The 16,744-nt window shown below is 43.1% G+C and overlaps 1 protein-coding gene across 1 annotated transcript in view; it reads right to left on the reverse strand.

Moving 5' to 3' along the window:
- Positions 1-16,744, reverse strand: part of adamts6 (ADAM metallopeptidase with thrombospondin type 1 motif, 6) — a 58,756-nt gene that overhangs the window by 28,904 nt on the left and 13,108 nt on the right. The window contains exons 10-13 of the mRNA XM_069165279.1: positions 15,196-15,342; positions 9,524-9,665; positions 5,147-5,254; positions 591-736 (exon numbers count right to left, since the gene is read on the reverse strand). Of these exons, the coding sequence (XP_069021380.1) occupies positions 591-736; positions 5,147-5,254; positions 9,524-9,665; positions 15,196-15,342 (543 nt within the window). The remainder of the gene's footprint in view (positions 1-590; positions 737-5,146; positions 5,255-9,523; positions 9,666-15,195; positions 15,343-16,744) is intronic.

Here is a 16,744-nt window from a genome sequence, read left to right on the forward strand (position 1 = left end):
TAGGCCTGTCAATCAAACATACCACTTTTTTTAGGTTTATTTTCTAATTAATGACGGATTATTTTCAGGTGGACCTCCAGAAAACTAATAAGAAGGAGTGGCTTTAGCTAACAACACCGAGATAACTGGTGGAGACATTTTAGTGACTTTGTAATTGATGGGAGAAGTTGAATGGGAGTCTATGGAGCCAGAGGCTTTTTGAAGCCAACCTCTGGTGGCACTCGGTGGTATTGCAGCTTAAGGCTCTTCTGACATCGGCCTCATTTTTCAGACCTGGAAGCTACAAACACTTTTATATTCAATCTGTGGTCTGAATCTGTGTTTCTGAGATGTGACTGCAGCTTAGTCGAGGCTGATTATTTCACTCATGTTAAGTCTTGTATCAAATAAAAACAGAAGAAGTTAAAAGTTTGATTTTCACAGGAGGAAATCTTTAAATAAAGATTGAACTTCAGACAAACTTCTTCCTGTAGCTCTACTTCTACTCAGATACATCATACAGAAGAAGAAGACACACACATACACACACACCTGTAGGCACCACCTGGATGTGTGTGTTCAGCTTGCTGTGGCTTACTTTGCCTACTTACGCTGGGCTGTCACAGTGCCTCATGGAGGAGGACACACCGCCCCCACAGGTCCGGCTGCACTCCCCCCACAAGGACCAGGGTCCCCAGCCTCCGTCCACGCTCTGGGGCCAGGTGCCGAACGCAACGCACTCGCCCTGGTAGCACCACTGTCCGGGGAGGAGCACACACACACACACACACACACACACACACACACACCCACACACACAGAGAGAAAGTTATGATTACACAAAAACACTGAGAACAATAACACAACTTATTACAACACAGAATATTAAAGTGTCACTTTTACAGTTTTACAACAGTTATGAGCTCCAATAAATTAACATGCATCTGTTTACAGTGACACGTAGACTATACACAATCAATCCTCATACAATAACACAGTCTGTTTTTTTTTTAAACACACACACACGGAGGTACTTGTGATTACACTATTACTCACCCTATAATTTTATTTCCGCGTTAGTCCTGTTATTTCTCCTCTGCTACTTGTCGTTTTCTGTTTTCTTACTGCTGACCTGGTTTCCTCCTTGCTCCATTTTTATTTGATTTTTTTTTTAAACAGTTTAAGTGACTGAGTTTCAGGTTTTGTGTCCTTATTTCAACATTTTGGAAAAGACTCTATTTTGCATTCTTTCTTAAAGGAAATTGATATGAAATTCAGAGTGTTAGTTTCGAAGGCAAATACCAAGGAAGAGAAAGAAAATGGTTTCAAATTTAATCTAATCGAAATCTAATAAAGTTGTTGCCGTGACAACAGACAATGCTTTAAGTACTAGATGCTGCTCCAAATTCTACAAACACCACAAAAGAAGAAATACAACTTTCTTCCTGTGACAAAACTTGAGCTGAATTTAGTGCACTCGATTTTTTTTTTTTTTCCTTATTAATTCCAGTATGACCGTTAGCTTGCAACGGCGGCTACTGTTAGCACACTTTATGTAAATATTGATGTTCCTGAGTCACTTCACAGATTCTATGACACTTCTCCAATTGTGCTGCTGTTTCTGTATTTTTAGCATCTTTCAATCTTCGACACTTCCTGCTGCTGTTTAGGATGTTTAACTTCACTCAGCTGAAAGACGCAAAGCACGAGGTGATGGTTGACACGGTTCAGTCTGAACACACGTAAAACTTGTCATTAACAGTCTGAATGTCATCATTTTTATGCAGATGTAAACAGAAACAACAATTTGTGGGTTTAGAGGGGAGTAAAATGCAGGAACTATTTAGTGAAGTGATGATGTGAGTTCTCCCGAGGTCGTGCCATCGACTTCCTCTGCAGCTACACTGAAGAATTGGACGGACAGACAAACTGTTGCTAGACAAGAAAAAGCTTCAATCGGACATGTAATAGTGCTGCTACCTGACCCGTGCTGCAGTTCACTCTTTCATGCATGCTGTCTGGAAGAGTTCAAGGTTTTTTTTGTTGTTGTTGAGGGAGAAATTATTTGCACTCTTGCGGGACTAACACGGATACAACTACAGAGGTAGTTCTAAATGATAACTCCCATCTTTCCCTTTTCAGAAAGAACATTTCAGAGTCTGACTGACTTCAGCTAAGAAGATCATCCTCCTGACATTTCATTGGACACAGAGCTTTTTTGGATATTTCATACCCTGAACTATGATCAGAAAGAGTAAATGATTCACTGTCAAACGCAATCTTAATGTGGACCAATAATCTGATCATTTAAAAACCTTCAAAGTAAATAAGTATGCTGCATCTGTGCATTAATATCCTGCTGGTTATATGTATTTGGTAAGATGTTTTTACTGGTTGTAATTGGTTAGTGTTGTAAATAAATTTAAATTTCTTATATTTCCGTTTATGTGCTGTTTAAACAGACCAAACAGATCAGATATAGCTAAAGAAATCAGCGTCAGAATTGGTATATTCTTAAAATCCGGACATGCTAGCTGTTTCCCACTGCTTCCAGTCTTTATGCTAAGCTATGCTAACCATGTTCAATATTCCATTTCTGGATAAATATTTGAAACGCATTTAGAAGTTTCACACGTTGCTAAGATGCTACCATGTTTCAAAAATGAATAAATCATAGAGATTGTTGAGAGAGTACAATGAGAAATAATGATGTTAGTTAACTTCTAAGATGAGGAGGGAAGTCGTGTTTCCAATGTTCGTATGAAGAAAATAAATGAAAATATTTCACATAATGTTGAAATGTTCCTTCAATTTTGTATTTTTTTTTTTTTAAGGTTTGTTGGTTTTAAATAAAGTTGTTTTAATTTTTTTTGCACATATTCTACAACCTACAACCAGTCACAATCTTTAATAAAAGAACAACTCTTCCTCTTGATTTTAATGCTTTTGTTTACTTCCTGTTCCTGTTGTACTGAGAGGCGGAGTCTGCGCCAGGTGACAGGATCCTGAAGTGCTGAGGTGTGTTTCAGGCGTGCGTTTAAGCCTGTTTAAGCTGTTCAGAGGTCCAGAGGGAAAAGGGGATCAGAGGCAGCTCTTCGTCTCGTCCAACTGTGTCAGTAGGTTAATAACCCGGAGAGACGGGGGCGGGTGAGGTTGAGGGCCGCGCAGCCGTCTTCTCTGTCCGACTTTATCGTTCACGTCCTGAGACGCTGTCTAAACGAGATTAACGGAGAGACGGGGAGCAGGACAGAGGGAGGAGGACGCTGAACCTCGGTCCATTTGGACGCGCAGTAAAAACACAAACCTCCTCTCTGCTGGTTAGTCCCCCCCACACCTCACCCCCCCCCCCCCCCCCCCCCCCCCCCCTCCTGCCGAAGGGCCTCCCTCCATTACACGCTGCCTGAGAAATGGCTGACAGTCATATTCCTTTGAAGCGGGTCCCGGCAGGGGCAGACGGGGTCCAGGCTCTAAAAAGCTCTTCCAAAGCCCCCCCCGGCTCAACCTGGGGCCCCCTGTGTTGTCCGGGACCCCGAGCACGGGCCCCGGCCCTCAAAGGCTCCACTGAGCTAATGGTAATGACGGGTGACAGCTCGTGACGCTCTCCCATTCTTCCCTTTTAGACCGCGGACCATCCGGTGACAATGGCCGCCGTAATCCGTGTTAAAAACCGTCTCCGCTAACCTGGCGGGCGTCGGCAGCAGGACGATGACCTCAAGCCCAGCCTAATGTGTGTGTGTGTGTGTGTGTGTGTGTGTGTGTGTGTGTGTGTTACTGTGTGTGTGTGTTTAGACCCACTGCATGAGAGCACACTCGGGGAGCGGCAGTGAGGTACTACTTGTTGAGGCCAAGTACTGAGCTGCTCTCCAGGTACTGCTGTGCGACTGTTAAAGGGTTAGTTCACCCAAATTATACAATAAAACACCTTTCGTGGTATCCAGCTGTGCAGATATTTTTGTTTTTATTTCTCCTCTCCGAAAAAAAACGAGATAATTTTAGTTAAGCTCACAGAACTGAAACATTATGAGTGAAAACTGCAAGAGAAGAAACTTCCAGTGTTTCTTTCATATAAATCGGTGCCATTGAAATGTATTGGTGGATTATTGAGAGTAAATTCAATTTATTCGATAAAATGAAGAAGCTGCTGTCAGTGTAAATTCTACTCAACACACTGTACACTGACCTGTGAAGGACTCCAACATGCACACAGCTAGCGTGTTAGCAGCTTTAGCTTTGCTAGAGACTTCTGTATTTTATTTTATTTTAACTTTTATCCTATATTTTAACTTCTACATTTCTTATACTGTAATGCTGTAATCACAGTCTTTTTCAAATGTCTTTTTTTTTTTTTTTGCCGGATGTTTCGATGCTTTCAATGGCTTTATGTGAAGAACTTTGAAATAAATTTGTCATCAGTCATCAGTAACAATATGTTGAAGTCCAATACAATAACTTAAAATATATTAAGTGCCCGGCTGGGCAGGCTGTGACAGCTGGCCGAGCCAAGATGTCGTTTCTATAACGACACACGGAAGTTAGTTTTGGTTAAATCCTGCGTCCTCGTGTTAATTGTCAGCTGCTGTTATACGCTAAATGCATGCGTGTAATATACCGTATATATACACACCGTGTACCATGTTTACTTAATAAAAGCAAACGACATCAAAATGCACAGCAAAAACCACAATAAAATATAAATCTATCCATCCATTATCTATCCTGAACAGAGTCACGAGGGGCGGAGCTTAACAAGCTGACTTTGGGTGAAGGTGGGGGCCTACAGTCCATCACAGGACCGACACAGAGAGACAGAAACAGACATGCACCATCACTTTTACACCTACGGGCAATTAGCAATCACAGATTAACTTAACATCCGTGTTTTTAGACATGTCTTTGGACATGTTGGTGGGAGGAAGCTACCAGCCGAGGTTCAAACCCGAAACCTTCTTTCTGAGGCGACCGAGCTAACCGCTATGCCACCATGCTGCCCCTATATTCAGTGTAAATTCATTAAAATTTCTGTTTTTTTTTTCCCCCTGTAAAACTGATTGCTGTGGGGCGACTTATTAACCTTGACTGTTAGCTCGTGCTAACACAGTGATATCATGAAATGTACTTTTTTTTTTGGTTGAACTTTTGAATATATGAGAAGCACTTGCAGACTTACCCCCTTCTCAATGCTGCCGGTCTGACACAGGGTCCCCTCCGCAGCAGGGATACTGTTCGTTACACAGCGGTTGCTTTTGCTAAGGCACCAGAGCTCTCTACACACTTCCTAGGAAAGAAGGCAAAAGCAAGTTGGTCAGAATAAATCAATGCAGCAGACTGAGGGGGGGGGGGGCTGTTAAATAAGGGTGAGGATGATTTATCAGAGGCCTTTGGTGGTTTTCTTCTCCGTGTTTTTTCTCCTGCAGTCTTGACAGCTGTGAGAAAAATTTAAAAAAGAGCACGAAAAATCACCAATAAATCTGCATGAATCCAGATCGGATCAGAGGAGCTGATGAGACCATGTCGAGAGGCGTCCATATGCTTTGGATCACGATGCGTCTTGAGCAACACTCCGGGGGTCAGCGGGTGCTCTTAACATTCTCTGATGAGAAATGAAGAGTCAGCTGGATCAACAGCATGACTAACGTTTGCTCACGTTCACCTCGGGACCACACGGGACTGTGACATCACTTCAAGAAAGCCCAATCCGGCTTCTTAGGGGAAATCAAGGGTGAGACATTGGCCTCCCACGTCGGAGATAAAGACGACATGTCAGCCGGACAAATATCTTCAGTGTTACCGAGAGTCTGAACAAACATCATCCCTCCTCAGACGGAGAATCATTCGCTCTTAAAAGAACAGCCATAGATAAAAGCACAAAGTGAACATGTTACACGGACAGCAGCGAACATCCCCGCATCCGATTTCCCATTAAACCGGACCGGGTCTCCACTTCAAAGGCTTTTTACTGTGCGGCGGAGGAGTAGCGCCCATGAAGAAGAGTTACGATCCCGCTCACAGATCTTGACCTCCGGGGTCAGTGACTACGCCGCGGCCCCGCAGCTCCCCAAGTCCGTCCAGATTAAATAAAGCAGCAAACTGCCACTCTTTTGGGATGCAGGGACTCCCCTCCCCTCCGCCAGCTGCTTCCAATAAGCCACTCCGTTCACTATCTGGGCCGAGCCGAAAGGTCAGCGGCCCGGGCTGACACCAACGTGATGGATTTAAAGACAGAACAAGCCGGCGAGGGCGTCGCTAACACGCCAGCATCGCTCAGGTTTGAAAAGCACTCGGAGGTAGATTTCATCCTAAAACTAAGAATTAAGAAGTTTCATTGAAGCCAAATTATTCCTATAAATCCCCCCCCCCAAACTTCCTCTGTTGACATCTATATTACTTTTCCCACCTCTGACTCGGTCTCACGCTGTGATTTAAAGTCCTCGACACTCCCACGGGTCAGCGATCTTTAAAATCGTTGAATCCATTCGAATCCGAGGAGGCCGCAGGCGGTGAAATACTGCCGTCGCTTCGCTTTACATCAGAGGTTCCCGACCTCATGTGGCAGTGACCTCCAAACACAAAGTAGTATTATACTTAGAGAGCTGTTAGACTGAAGAGTGATCAACTTTCTCTTATTAGATTAATTTGACTGACAGCAAATCACCCAATCAGAGCCTCAAATCAAACCAACCAATTGTCATGAGAGTAGAGGTGATGGTAGTTCAGCCTCCCCTCATTGATATTAATGGGTTGGACAAAATAATAGAAACACCTGTCAGTATAATGTAATTCAACCCAACCGTGACTGACCATTAAATTGAATCATACTTCGCTTAAAAGAATTTCCGCAAAAACTGAACATCATAACATTCATAAATGGAGGATTTATTGCAGTTCATTAGATCTGGTTATGTTTATGTTTTGTTTTTATGTTTTATCAGTATAAATTTAGGCGAACCAACACTAAAATAAAAAAATGATCTTCCGACAGATGTAATGGCCTTTTCAAGGCTTTCATCTTAGATCTACAACCAAATATTTTATTTAATAGGAAGAGTCGTAAAAACTAAGATTTTAACACCATGCCAGCAGCTTTGTGAGACCATACTTGGTCAAAGCAAGCAGCAGCCAGCAGTGACGTCACCCATTGGTTTGTGAACATTATGAAGCCTCCAGTTCAGATTTTGTCCGTCATCATCTTGTTAGTTCGGAGCAGTTTGGAGCAGGAAGTGACCATATTTGGACAAGCTGGGGGAGGAGCCAGCGGTGGATCTGACTGATCTGATTGGAAACCTGAAGATACTACGTACCACCCACCGATAGCTGTAACCTGACTGTACCACATGCCTGTCAATCAGACAGACACGCCCCCAAAAACACATCTTTTTGAAGCTTATTTTCTAATTATTGACGGATTATTTTCAGATGGACCTCCAGAAAACGAATGAGAAGGAGTGACTTTAGCTAAAAACACAGATAACTGGTGGAGACATTTTATTGACTTTGTAATTGATGAGAAAAGTTGAATGGGAGTCTATGGAGCCGGAGGCTTTTTGGAGCCAACCTCTAGTGGCACTCGGTGGTATTGCAGCCTGAGACACTTCTGCATCGGCCTCATTTTTCAGACCCACTACAATATGATTGAGTGATGTTATTTATGGATCCATCAGAGATTAACTTTGACATGCAGTGGCTGAACTTCCTGTCTTATTCTTCTGCATGCTTTTACAATGAGAAACAATAAGAGAATTTTCATCCAGAGATGTTAAAGTTCAGCAGGTCGTCGCTGAGTCTTCAGAAACTCTTCATTTATTACAGCTTTTATCCGTTTCTGTGGCCACAGAGGGCATCTCTTCCACAGATGGCTGTATGAAACACATCCAGATATCCACTCATAAATGTGTCTTTCATACTGAAGTGAAACCATAATTATGAGCTTATAGGAGCCAAAATAACAGGGCTTCATACTGGGGCCTGTCGTAATCTGCTGTCAGATATTTCTTTCAATGAAATTAAATAACTCTCAGCTAATCTCTTCTTCTCCATCATATGCACCAATATTCAATATGATTCAAAGCAAATATCACGTTCATTAAATCTGGGAGCCGTCTTTCAGCCGCTCATTTCACAGCGCAGTTGTTCTTCGTCTTTCACTGCCCGTCTCACCTCGTGTGGGGGTGGGGGAGTTGGAGGGGGCTGAATCATTATCATTACAGACTAACAGATGAGGAGAGTGTTGGCTTCACTCCTTCATCTCTGTATCTGGAAGGTGTACAGATTGAAAGGAAGAATAAGACAGTGAGGAGAGACGGCGCTTAACTAGCTCTCACTATCACACTAATAAAGGAATTATCTTCCTCACATGTTTTTTTGCTTTTATAATCATATTAACTTGAAGAAAACCCACTAAGGATTGAACATACTGTAACTGTACATCAACACCTCTTATTTCTAATGGGAAAAATACAAATTTATGGGAAATTGGGATGGAGCGCTGGTTTCCAAAAGGGCTGGTGCTAGATTGGCTCAGGGGGAAGGATGGTCTGCCTGTGATTGGTTGTTACATTGTGGGAGGGTTGAGATTAGGGCTAGGATAAGGATGGGGATAGGGACCAGTTGATTGGCAGTTAACCAAGTTATCACAGCAAAGTAGAGTTTAGAGCATGCATCCCTTTGGCTGATCCAATCTAGCACCAACCTTTCCAAAATTTCCCCAAAATGATCCGACACCAGTTCCAACATTAGAAAGGTGTTGGGGATTGAGGCCTCTGAGGCTATTCCACCATCCGACATGCAGTTCTGATGGAGCATTATGGCACTTTAATGGAAAAAGGTCCAGATAAATGGTCAACAAATGAGAAAGCTAATGGAAAAAAAAACGGGTCATGATAGTTCTGTGGGTTATTTTAAATAACTTCAGTCTTCACGGTGATTATAGTCTGGAAACCTGAAGGGTCTCTCAGCCACTCTAAAGGATGGACCAATCAGCAACCAGTGGGCGTGGCCATGTGTGATGACGTTGAAGTCAAGTGTTTGTCTGTATATATAGTTCAAACAATGGTGTTGGTGAGAACTAGATGAAGCGATAAAAAATAGTTGTAGTTTATTTTTCATTTCATTGAAATTAATAGTTGTTTATTTTATTATTTGCAATTTGACAAATTGGCATCATGGGAAGTCTCCTACTACTGGCACTTCCTGTTTGCCCTCTAAGTGTGGGAAAAATCTGATTATCAAATGAAGTCAGAAGTTAAAGAGTGTTTAATTTATATTATTTCTGTGGCTGCCACTAGAGTGATATTTTCTCAATTAATTGTAATTATTTGGTCTAAAAAATGTTTTTACAATGCTTCTGAAGAAATTCAGACCTATTCATATGAAAATAGTGTATTTATATGTGTTCATGTACCTAGATGCTGTGAGATGTGTTTGTCTACACCATCCAACTATAAATCTGTATTTTAATGAGCAGCAGCAGACAAAACACAGAACAGAGTTCACTTCAGGTCAGCGTGCAGAGAGACGGCGAGCAGCAGGAAGGATGCTGGTTTCTTACCCCGTACTTGCACTGGCGCGACGAGGCTCCGTACTGGAAGCGGCACTGCTCGTCTGCATCGTACACCTGCCCCGGGGCCACTGTTGGGTACAGGAAGTCTCGTTTCAGAGGTTCATTGTCCAGACACGTCCCCCGACCTGAGCTGTCAAAAAAACAAACCTACAATAGGACTGATTCTCACACAAAGGAACCGTTCTACACTTGGCCAACGCGCCAAGCTCGGACAATTAAAGTCGGCCCCCTCCTGAAGTTTTGGCCGGTTTGACCCGTTTAATTTGACCACCAAACTACGGTTGTAGGAAGCTTGTCAGAGATCTCAAATGACATGTAATTAATGTTGATATTACACATCAACGCCTCTTCATCAAAGGCAGTGATGAAGCACAGGAGGAGACATTTTACCAGAAGCAAAAGGAGAAGGGAGGGAGGGGGGCTCTGATTATATGGGTCTGTGCTGCTCTGTGTGTCACTGCTCCGGCTGAGTCCAATAAAATGACAGCAGCCGGGAGAGGAAGAGAAAAATCTGGAGCAAGCTGCGGGTCATATGTCCAGGCCCAGGATTATGTTTAGTCTGTTTTGTCAGATAGAAATATGTGCACTCACTAGAAACTCTTAAACGCACACACACACACACACACACACACACACACACACACACACACACACACACGGCAGGTTTACATTTTAGTAGCCAAAACATTGAAAATAGTATTTGGAGTTGAGATGATGAGCTTCTTTGTGAGGCTGAAATTAAAGACTAAAAATCTCAAAAGACAATAAACAAACAGACGTATCTCGTTTCCATGTCGACCCGGGCTGCTCAGAGGTCAGAGGTTAGATAACACTATTTACTATGACGCTGTGGGTTTTTTTTTTTTCCCAGCTGTGGCAGCTGCTATGTGAACGCATCCCATCCCTCGAAAGGAAAACAACTACGCAGTGCCAGACTTTCATGATGGAGCAGGCTGAGACTCGAGAGGACAGTTCACACAAATTAAAGGAAATATACGTATATTCTAACTCACTTCTACGCATATGAAGACATTTCTGCCTCCACCTCAACTGTCATAATCCTATTTTTTATTTTGTTTCCATGCATCACCCCCCCCTCTCCTTCACTTCCTGCCCCCGGTGTGTTTCCCGCCTCTGTGATTGGCCGCGCCGCCCTGATTTGTTCCACCTGTGTCTGGTTGTATCTCCTCCTCCTCCTCCTCCTCCTCCAGGTGTATTTAATCAGCCCTCTGCACCAGTTTGTCTTTGCTCTCTGTGCTGAGCAGTCCACTCTTTTATGTGTTTGTCCTTGTGGTTTTCAGTATCACGTGCCTACCCCAACCCCAAATTCTGCAAAGACCTCTGTTTTCTGTGGTGCAGTCTGCTTCGGAGTCTCTTCAATTTAAAGGAAATTAATTTGGGGGTTCTCTCAGCAGTGGGAACGAAAATTTAATACTCTCCTACAAACTTCCTAGAAGTCCTGCAGACGCCCACCCCAAGAAGAGGCTAAAAAGTTCTGTATGTGGCTTGTAGATAGTAACTGGGACACAATCTGGGAAGAAAAACTGCTTTAAAAAATGTGTTTAAACATTTTTTTTTTTTTATCAGCGCTGTTTTCGCCACAAACTTTCAGCCACATCCACTGCAGACTAGGAAGAAGGCTGACGTATTAAAAACTGAGCATGAGCTGAACATAAAGCTAGAAGTAAGGACATTTTCTTTTGTCATTTGGGTGAACTGACTGTTTGTAGTCCAACATTATACTGAGAGGACGAACCTCTCATTCACCTGCAGACTGCATTAGGACTGAGACTGTCCTCTCTAGAAAACAAATACGACACGTTTCAAACTGATAACTTTCTAAATGAAGTTGCACCGTTAAATGAATAAATGTCTCAAATGACACATTATATCTTGCCGAGGAAGAGTTAAATGGAACAACTGATAGTTCTACTCAGATCTGTATGGCAATGATTGTATGAAGCTAACTGCAGCTGGGACAAAAAAAAAACTTGTGTTATCACTAACAAAGAATTCAACTCATTTTATAGGAGCTACACTTTTAGTTTGTACCTCTTTCACTTGTTCACAAACTGCCACAACTACGTTACTACTATTAGCAAGCTAACATATTAGCAAGCTAACTGGTGTTTTTATCATTTGGTCCAATTAGCTGAACATCTAATAACTAATTTCTGCATAAGATCTTAATTTTCAAAGCTCACAAACAGCAGCAGTCTCCTAGCGTTTTAAACAGCATGGATGCATAATTTAAAGATATTTTGTGATAACACTGACTCAAAATAAAACAAGACATCTAATATAATTCATGCAGTTTATTTGAGCAAATAAAAACTGCATTTAAGCAACCTAAACTTTTCCAGAGGAGCTGATCTTCCTCTCTTTTTTTTTTTTTCTTCTTTCTGTCACCTATCTTCCCCTCCCGACCCCCTAACTTCAGTTATTGAACAGAATAATCCTTTTTCTTCCTCAGAGGACCCTCCTCTCCTCAGGGAGAGCCTCGGAGGCCCCCCAACTCCCTGTGCACTACAGGCAAGCCTCACTATTTATTGGTTTGGAGGGAGACAAAATATTTAATGTTTAAACATGGAGGCTATTATTTGACATCGTCGCAAAGGCTTCCTGTCTGCTGGATTCGGCCAAGTTCATTAGACTGAGCAGAAATATCTTTTAATAAGCAGGAACATCAGCTGAACTCTGATACCAGGCGTTCATGTAGATATTAACAATGCAGAGCGGTTGAATCATAAAGTCACAAAAATATCATATTCAGGAGATTATGTGGTCTGTGAGAGTTAAACCCAAACTGCCTGCCGTTTCACATTTATAACAAACTGGCTTGCAGCCTCGGAGGAATAAACTGCGACTGAACTGTGAGCGTTCATAAACCATTCCTCAAAAGCGGCGCATATTGCTCGAGCAGGCCGGTGAATCGGGGCCAATACCACAGCCAAAGTTGTTTACTTGGCAGCGAGACGTACGCACAATATCCAAAAAAACTCTGATTGAGGCAGAAAAACGGGGGGATAATTGGAGTTTACAGACAGAATGCTTTCTGTAAAAAACATAAAAGCTGAAGGCAATAAAAGCAAAAGCTCCAAAAACACATGGATTATAATAAAAGCTAAGAAAAAGTCTGCTGCTTGGAGGCACAGTAAAACAGCTCTGCATCTTTTTCTTTTTAAATGTTGGAGCACAGTTTGGATCATCCTCCAGAGGACAGGAGCCCGACGGGGCGGCGGAGAAGCAGCTCTTTGTGTCGCGGCTGGAAGCTGGCAGTGAGTTCTGTCCTCTCCGCTTAGCGGCCCTCCTCTCACAGCTTTCAGCCGGAAACATCTTCTGACAACCACAGCCGCTATTATCCGCTTTCTTGGAGGGCCTCGCTGGCTAAACGTGAATACACAAACAGACGCGCACACTCAGACACACAGACACAGACACACACACACACACACTGCAGACTCTCCCAACCAATAGTCCACCACACGGACGTACAGTATAGAAGAATTCGGGTCTAATGATGAGAAATAAAGAGAGAGAAATGTGCAGGAGCTGTTACAAAGAGAGAAATGTACTTCTCTGCATGAGCAAGTTTAAATAAATAGTCTGTACTATTATCCTGGGTACAACAAGAGACAAAGCTCTGCAGGAGAATCATGTTGTTGTCACATCAAGCCTGATAGAAACAGACTAACATCTTCAGATAAATGCACATAACTGTGCATGATCGGACAGCAGGAGGCCGGACTGTTTGAGCCGCTCACTCCTTTTCTAATGCGGCTAACAGTCCAGAAAATAAGTCAACTGTTGCTGCATGAGTCTGTAAATATTCCCTCTTCGTTCAGAGAACAAATGCTGTCAGTACAACTGACTCCTGATTGACTACCGTGTGAATCTCCCTCAGAAATGTGATGCTCCTGATGAGTTAACATGCAGCAGCATCCAGGAGCGGACTGTGGACCTCCAAACAGCAGTCCGTGGGCCAAATCAGGCCAGAAATATTTGGCCCCATAACAAAAGCTTTTCCATAATTTCTCTGCAGATAACAAATCCCCAAAAAGATGACTTTGTAATGTAAATACTTTTCATCAGTCCATCATGAATGAAGCCGAATTGTCGTTTTCTGCTGATGAGTAATAAATAAACTGCTGCATCTCTTCAAGTCCTTGCTTATTAATGGAATGGATTTAAATTGTATTAAATAAAAAAAAATAAAAAATTCTGCTCTACGACATCCTGTTTCTCTTCAGTTTAAACCAGTCTGTTTTTCCACAGAGCGTTTAAACCTGCAGAAGTAATTGTTTTGGTTTGTTTTCTTGACATTTGGAGCAGTGTAACCAGCAGTAAAAATAACATATTATCACCTTCTAATGTGGATACGGTAAAAGTGCTAACAAACAGTCATTTACACATCATCCAGTTCACTTCGACCTCTTTTATATTACACACACAGTCATTTACTGTTGGTTAAAAATACTGAACAGAGCAGCTTTCACAACACCACAACTCATTCATTCATGTTTTCTGTTGCACAGTTTGGGTTTTACTCCATGATTGAAGCTTTGCAGAGTCAGCAATTCTGCAAACACGCACTAAAAAAGTTTAATATGTTGTAATTTTAGTCGTAAAGAAAATTTCTTTGTAATGAATAATATTTCTGAGGAGATTGCATTTCCCTAATTATGTTACCCGCCTGCTAGCTAACCAAACTGTTTGCGTCTGTGGCTTCTAGACACCATCCATGTTGCTGTTGCCTTGCAACGATATTCCCTTGACTTAAACGCCAAGAATATGGTGCACACAACTTTCCGTGTTGTAATCACGAGCTCACAAGTTCTGAGTTCTGTTGGCGGTTGAGTTGCATTGTGGGTAATGTAGGCTTTGATCAGGAAAAAGAAGTTGTGGAATAAAATAGATAATGTTCATGTTTCTGCTGCGCCAACACCGATCATTTCACTTTTTAATCTTCAAGATCAGAACAATTTATAAAACTGGTGAGAAGTTGTTTTAATTCACTTATTCAGGGGCAATTTATTGATCTGTTCTCTCATGAAAAGGCCAAAAAAAGGGTCCAGATTCAAGAAGTTAATAATGAAACATTTCCTCCGACTGATCGAGGCGAGCACTGAAATCTGAAGTAAATCTTCTCATTTCGACCTCTCTGACTCCATCGAGGTCGTAGCCTGTGTTCGTCACAGGTATCAGTTTTATGCTGTTACTCCAGATGTTTTGTGCGGCCTGGTGAAGTGTTTCACCAGGCCAGACTGGCAGTCCTCCCTCTCTTTTATTTTATTCCTCTCTGAATAGCCGGGCCTGCACATCACCGCCAAGGGACCGCAACGAGCTCCGACATCGCCCGCCTTGTGGTGCGGGGACGCAGCGGTGGAAAGCGCTCGGTTATCGTGCTCGGCCACAAGGAGGTCTGGCAGGAGCCGCAGCGATGAAATGGATGTGAATGAGTAGGGAAGGCCTCGCGGGGCACCACAAAGCCCGGCCCGTGGCGGCGGCTTGTAAAGAGAGACAGCTGCGAGCGAGCAGGAGGCCAGGAATGCACCTTTCTCCTCTGCTGCGCACACACACACACACACACACACACACACACACACACACACACACACACACACACACACACACACACACACACACCATCATCCACTTACTCGAGAAAGCTGGTGATGTAGTCCTTGCTGCAGGCCGACCAGGAGAAAGGGTTGGTGTTGGCTGTGATGTGAGCGGCCATCAGCTTGGCCGTCTCGTGGCCTTTGGTGCCGCAGGAATTCCCAATCCCGTCGTGGTTCATCCCAAAACTGGAACACAGAAAATAGAATTAATGCAGCTGGAAGTGAGGATCTCGCCGTTGGCTGCAAGATGTCTGCCTCCAGCGGGCCCTGCTTGTAAAGCTCCAGCTCCGTGGCTCTGAAAACAGCTGTGTGGAGGGGGTCAAGGGTCAAACCCTGTCTGGAGCTCGGCAGGAACGAAAAAAAAAAGTTCTAATCACCACTCTGATGGCTGCCTGTCAATCAGCGGCTGCAGGTCTGAGCAGGCCAACGGAGAGCGTTGCCACCGGCTGCAGCGAGGACACCAGGTTCCTCTAACAGAGACCCAGAACATCTCACTCTAGAAATAAATCACTTCAACAATTCAGTCTTTAAAAAGGCCTTATCTGTCTGGATATCGTTTGAGAGAGAATCTCCCGTTACAGCAGGATGTCAAAGCTCACTTTTCCTTCCAGTTCAGGAGCACAAATCAGCTCTAATGTATATAACAAACCCGACCGCGGCCTGTTTTTCTAAGGCTGGCGTTTATGACATTTTACCCTCCTCTGGAAATAAATCAGGCCGCTCGAAGCCCCGCTGCAGCCTGGGTTTTTTGTTTTTTTTCGACATCCTCGAGAAGCAGAGACTATTTTTACAACTGCCCCACAACAGAAGCAGACATGAGACATAATAAAGGAAATCGCCATCTTGCTGAACTCTCTGGAGACGGATACGTAGACTCATACATCATCATTATTTTGCTTTATATTCAGGAGGAGAGAGCCAGAGGTATGTGGTACACTGACATTTGCATGAGGAAATATGTGGGGATTCAGTTCAAGACGTCTGCAGGGGGAACAGAAGGTGGGGCGGGGGGTAAGGGGGTGCACACAGGTCTAAGGAACCGGAGCCGCAAGAGATGGTTGTTTAAGAGCGATTCGTAGTCGTGACACTGATTAAAAAAAAGTTTGGAGACAATCTGGAGCGAGAGGAGGAGTCAAAGGAGTCGGACCTGCGTCAGAGTCCAGTCACAAATCTGACAATTCAAAACAAACGGATGTTAAGAGGGTAAAAAGTTTACAGTGTTTAGTCTCTTAGGTTAGCGTGCTAGCGTGCTAGTTAGCGCTGTATAGCTGAGGATGATGGGAATGTAATTTGCACACAGGTGTTTAGTCATAAACTGAAGTCATAAATGATGGATTGCCAAGAAATTTGGTACAAATTGGCAAATTGTTGTTGAGATATTTCCATGAAAACCACAAACCTCCTGGTGTTTGTTTCAATCTGATTAAAACCACCTGAGTGTGTAACATAATTTTTACATGGTAAAATCGTCACATCAGGAACTCCGTTTGTGGAAAATTTAAAAAATGTCGCCCAAATGTAAAAAAGAAGAGCTTCACATCGCAGAACATCAAGTCCTGCTGTCAATCCCGCAGTGTCTGAACTGGTG

The sequence above is a fragment of the Embiotoca jacksoni genome, unplaced genomic scaffold (assembly GCF_022577435.1).
Source record: "Embiotoca jacksoni isolate LCO1_2020_lvr unplaced genomic scaffold, fEmbJac1.0.p SCAF_10, whole genome shotgun sequence".
NCBI classification, from domain to species: Eukaryota; Metazoa; Chordata; class Actinopteri; family Embiotocidae; genus Embiotoca; species Embiotoca jacksoni.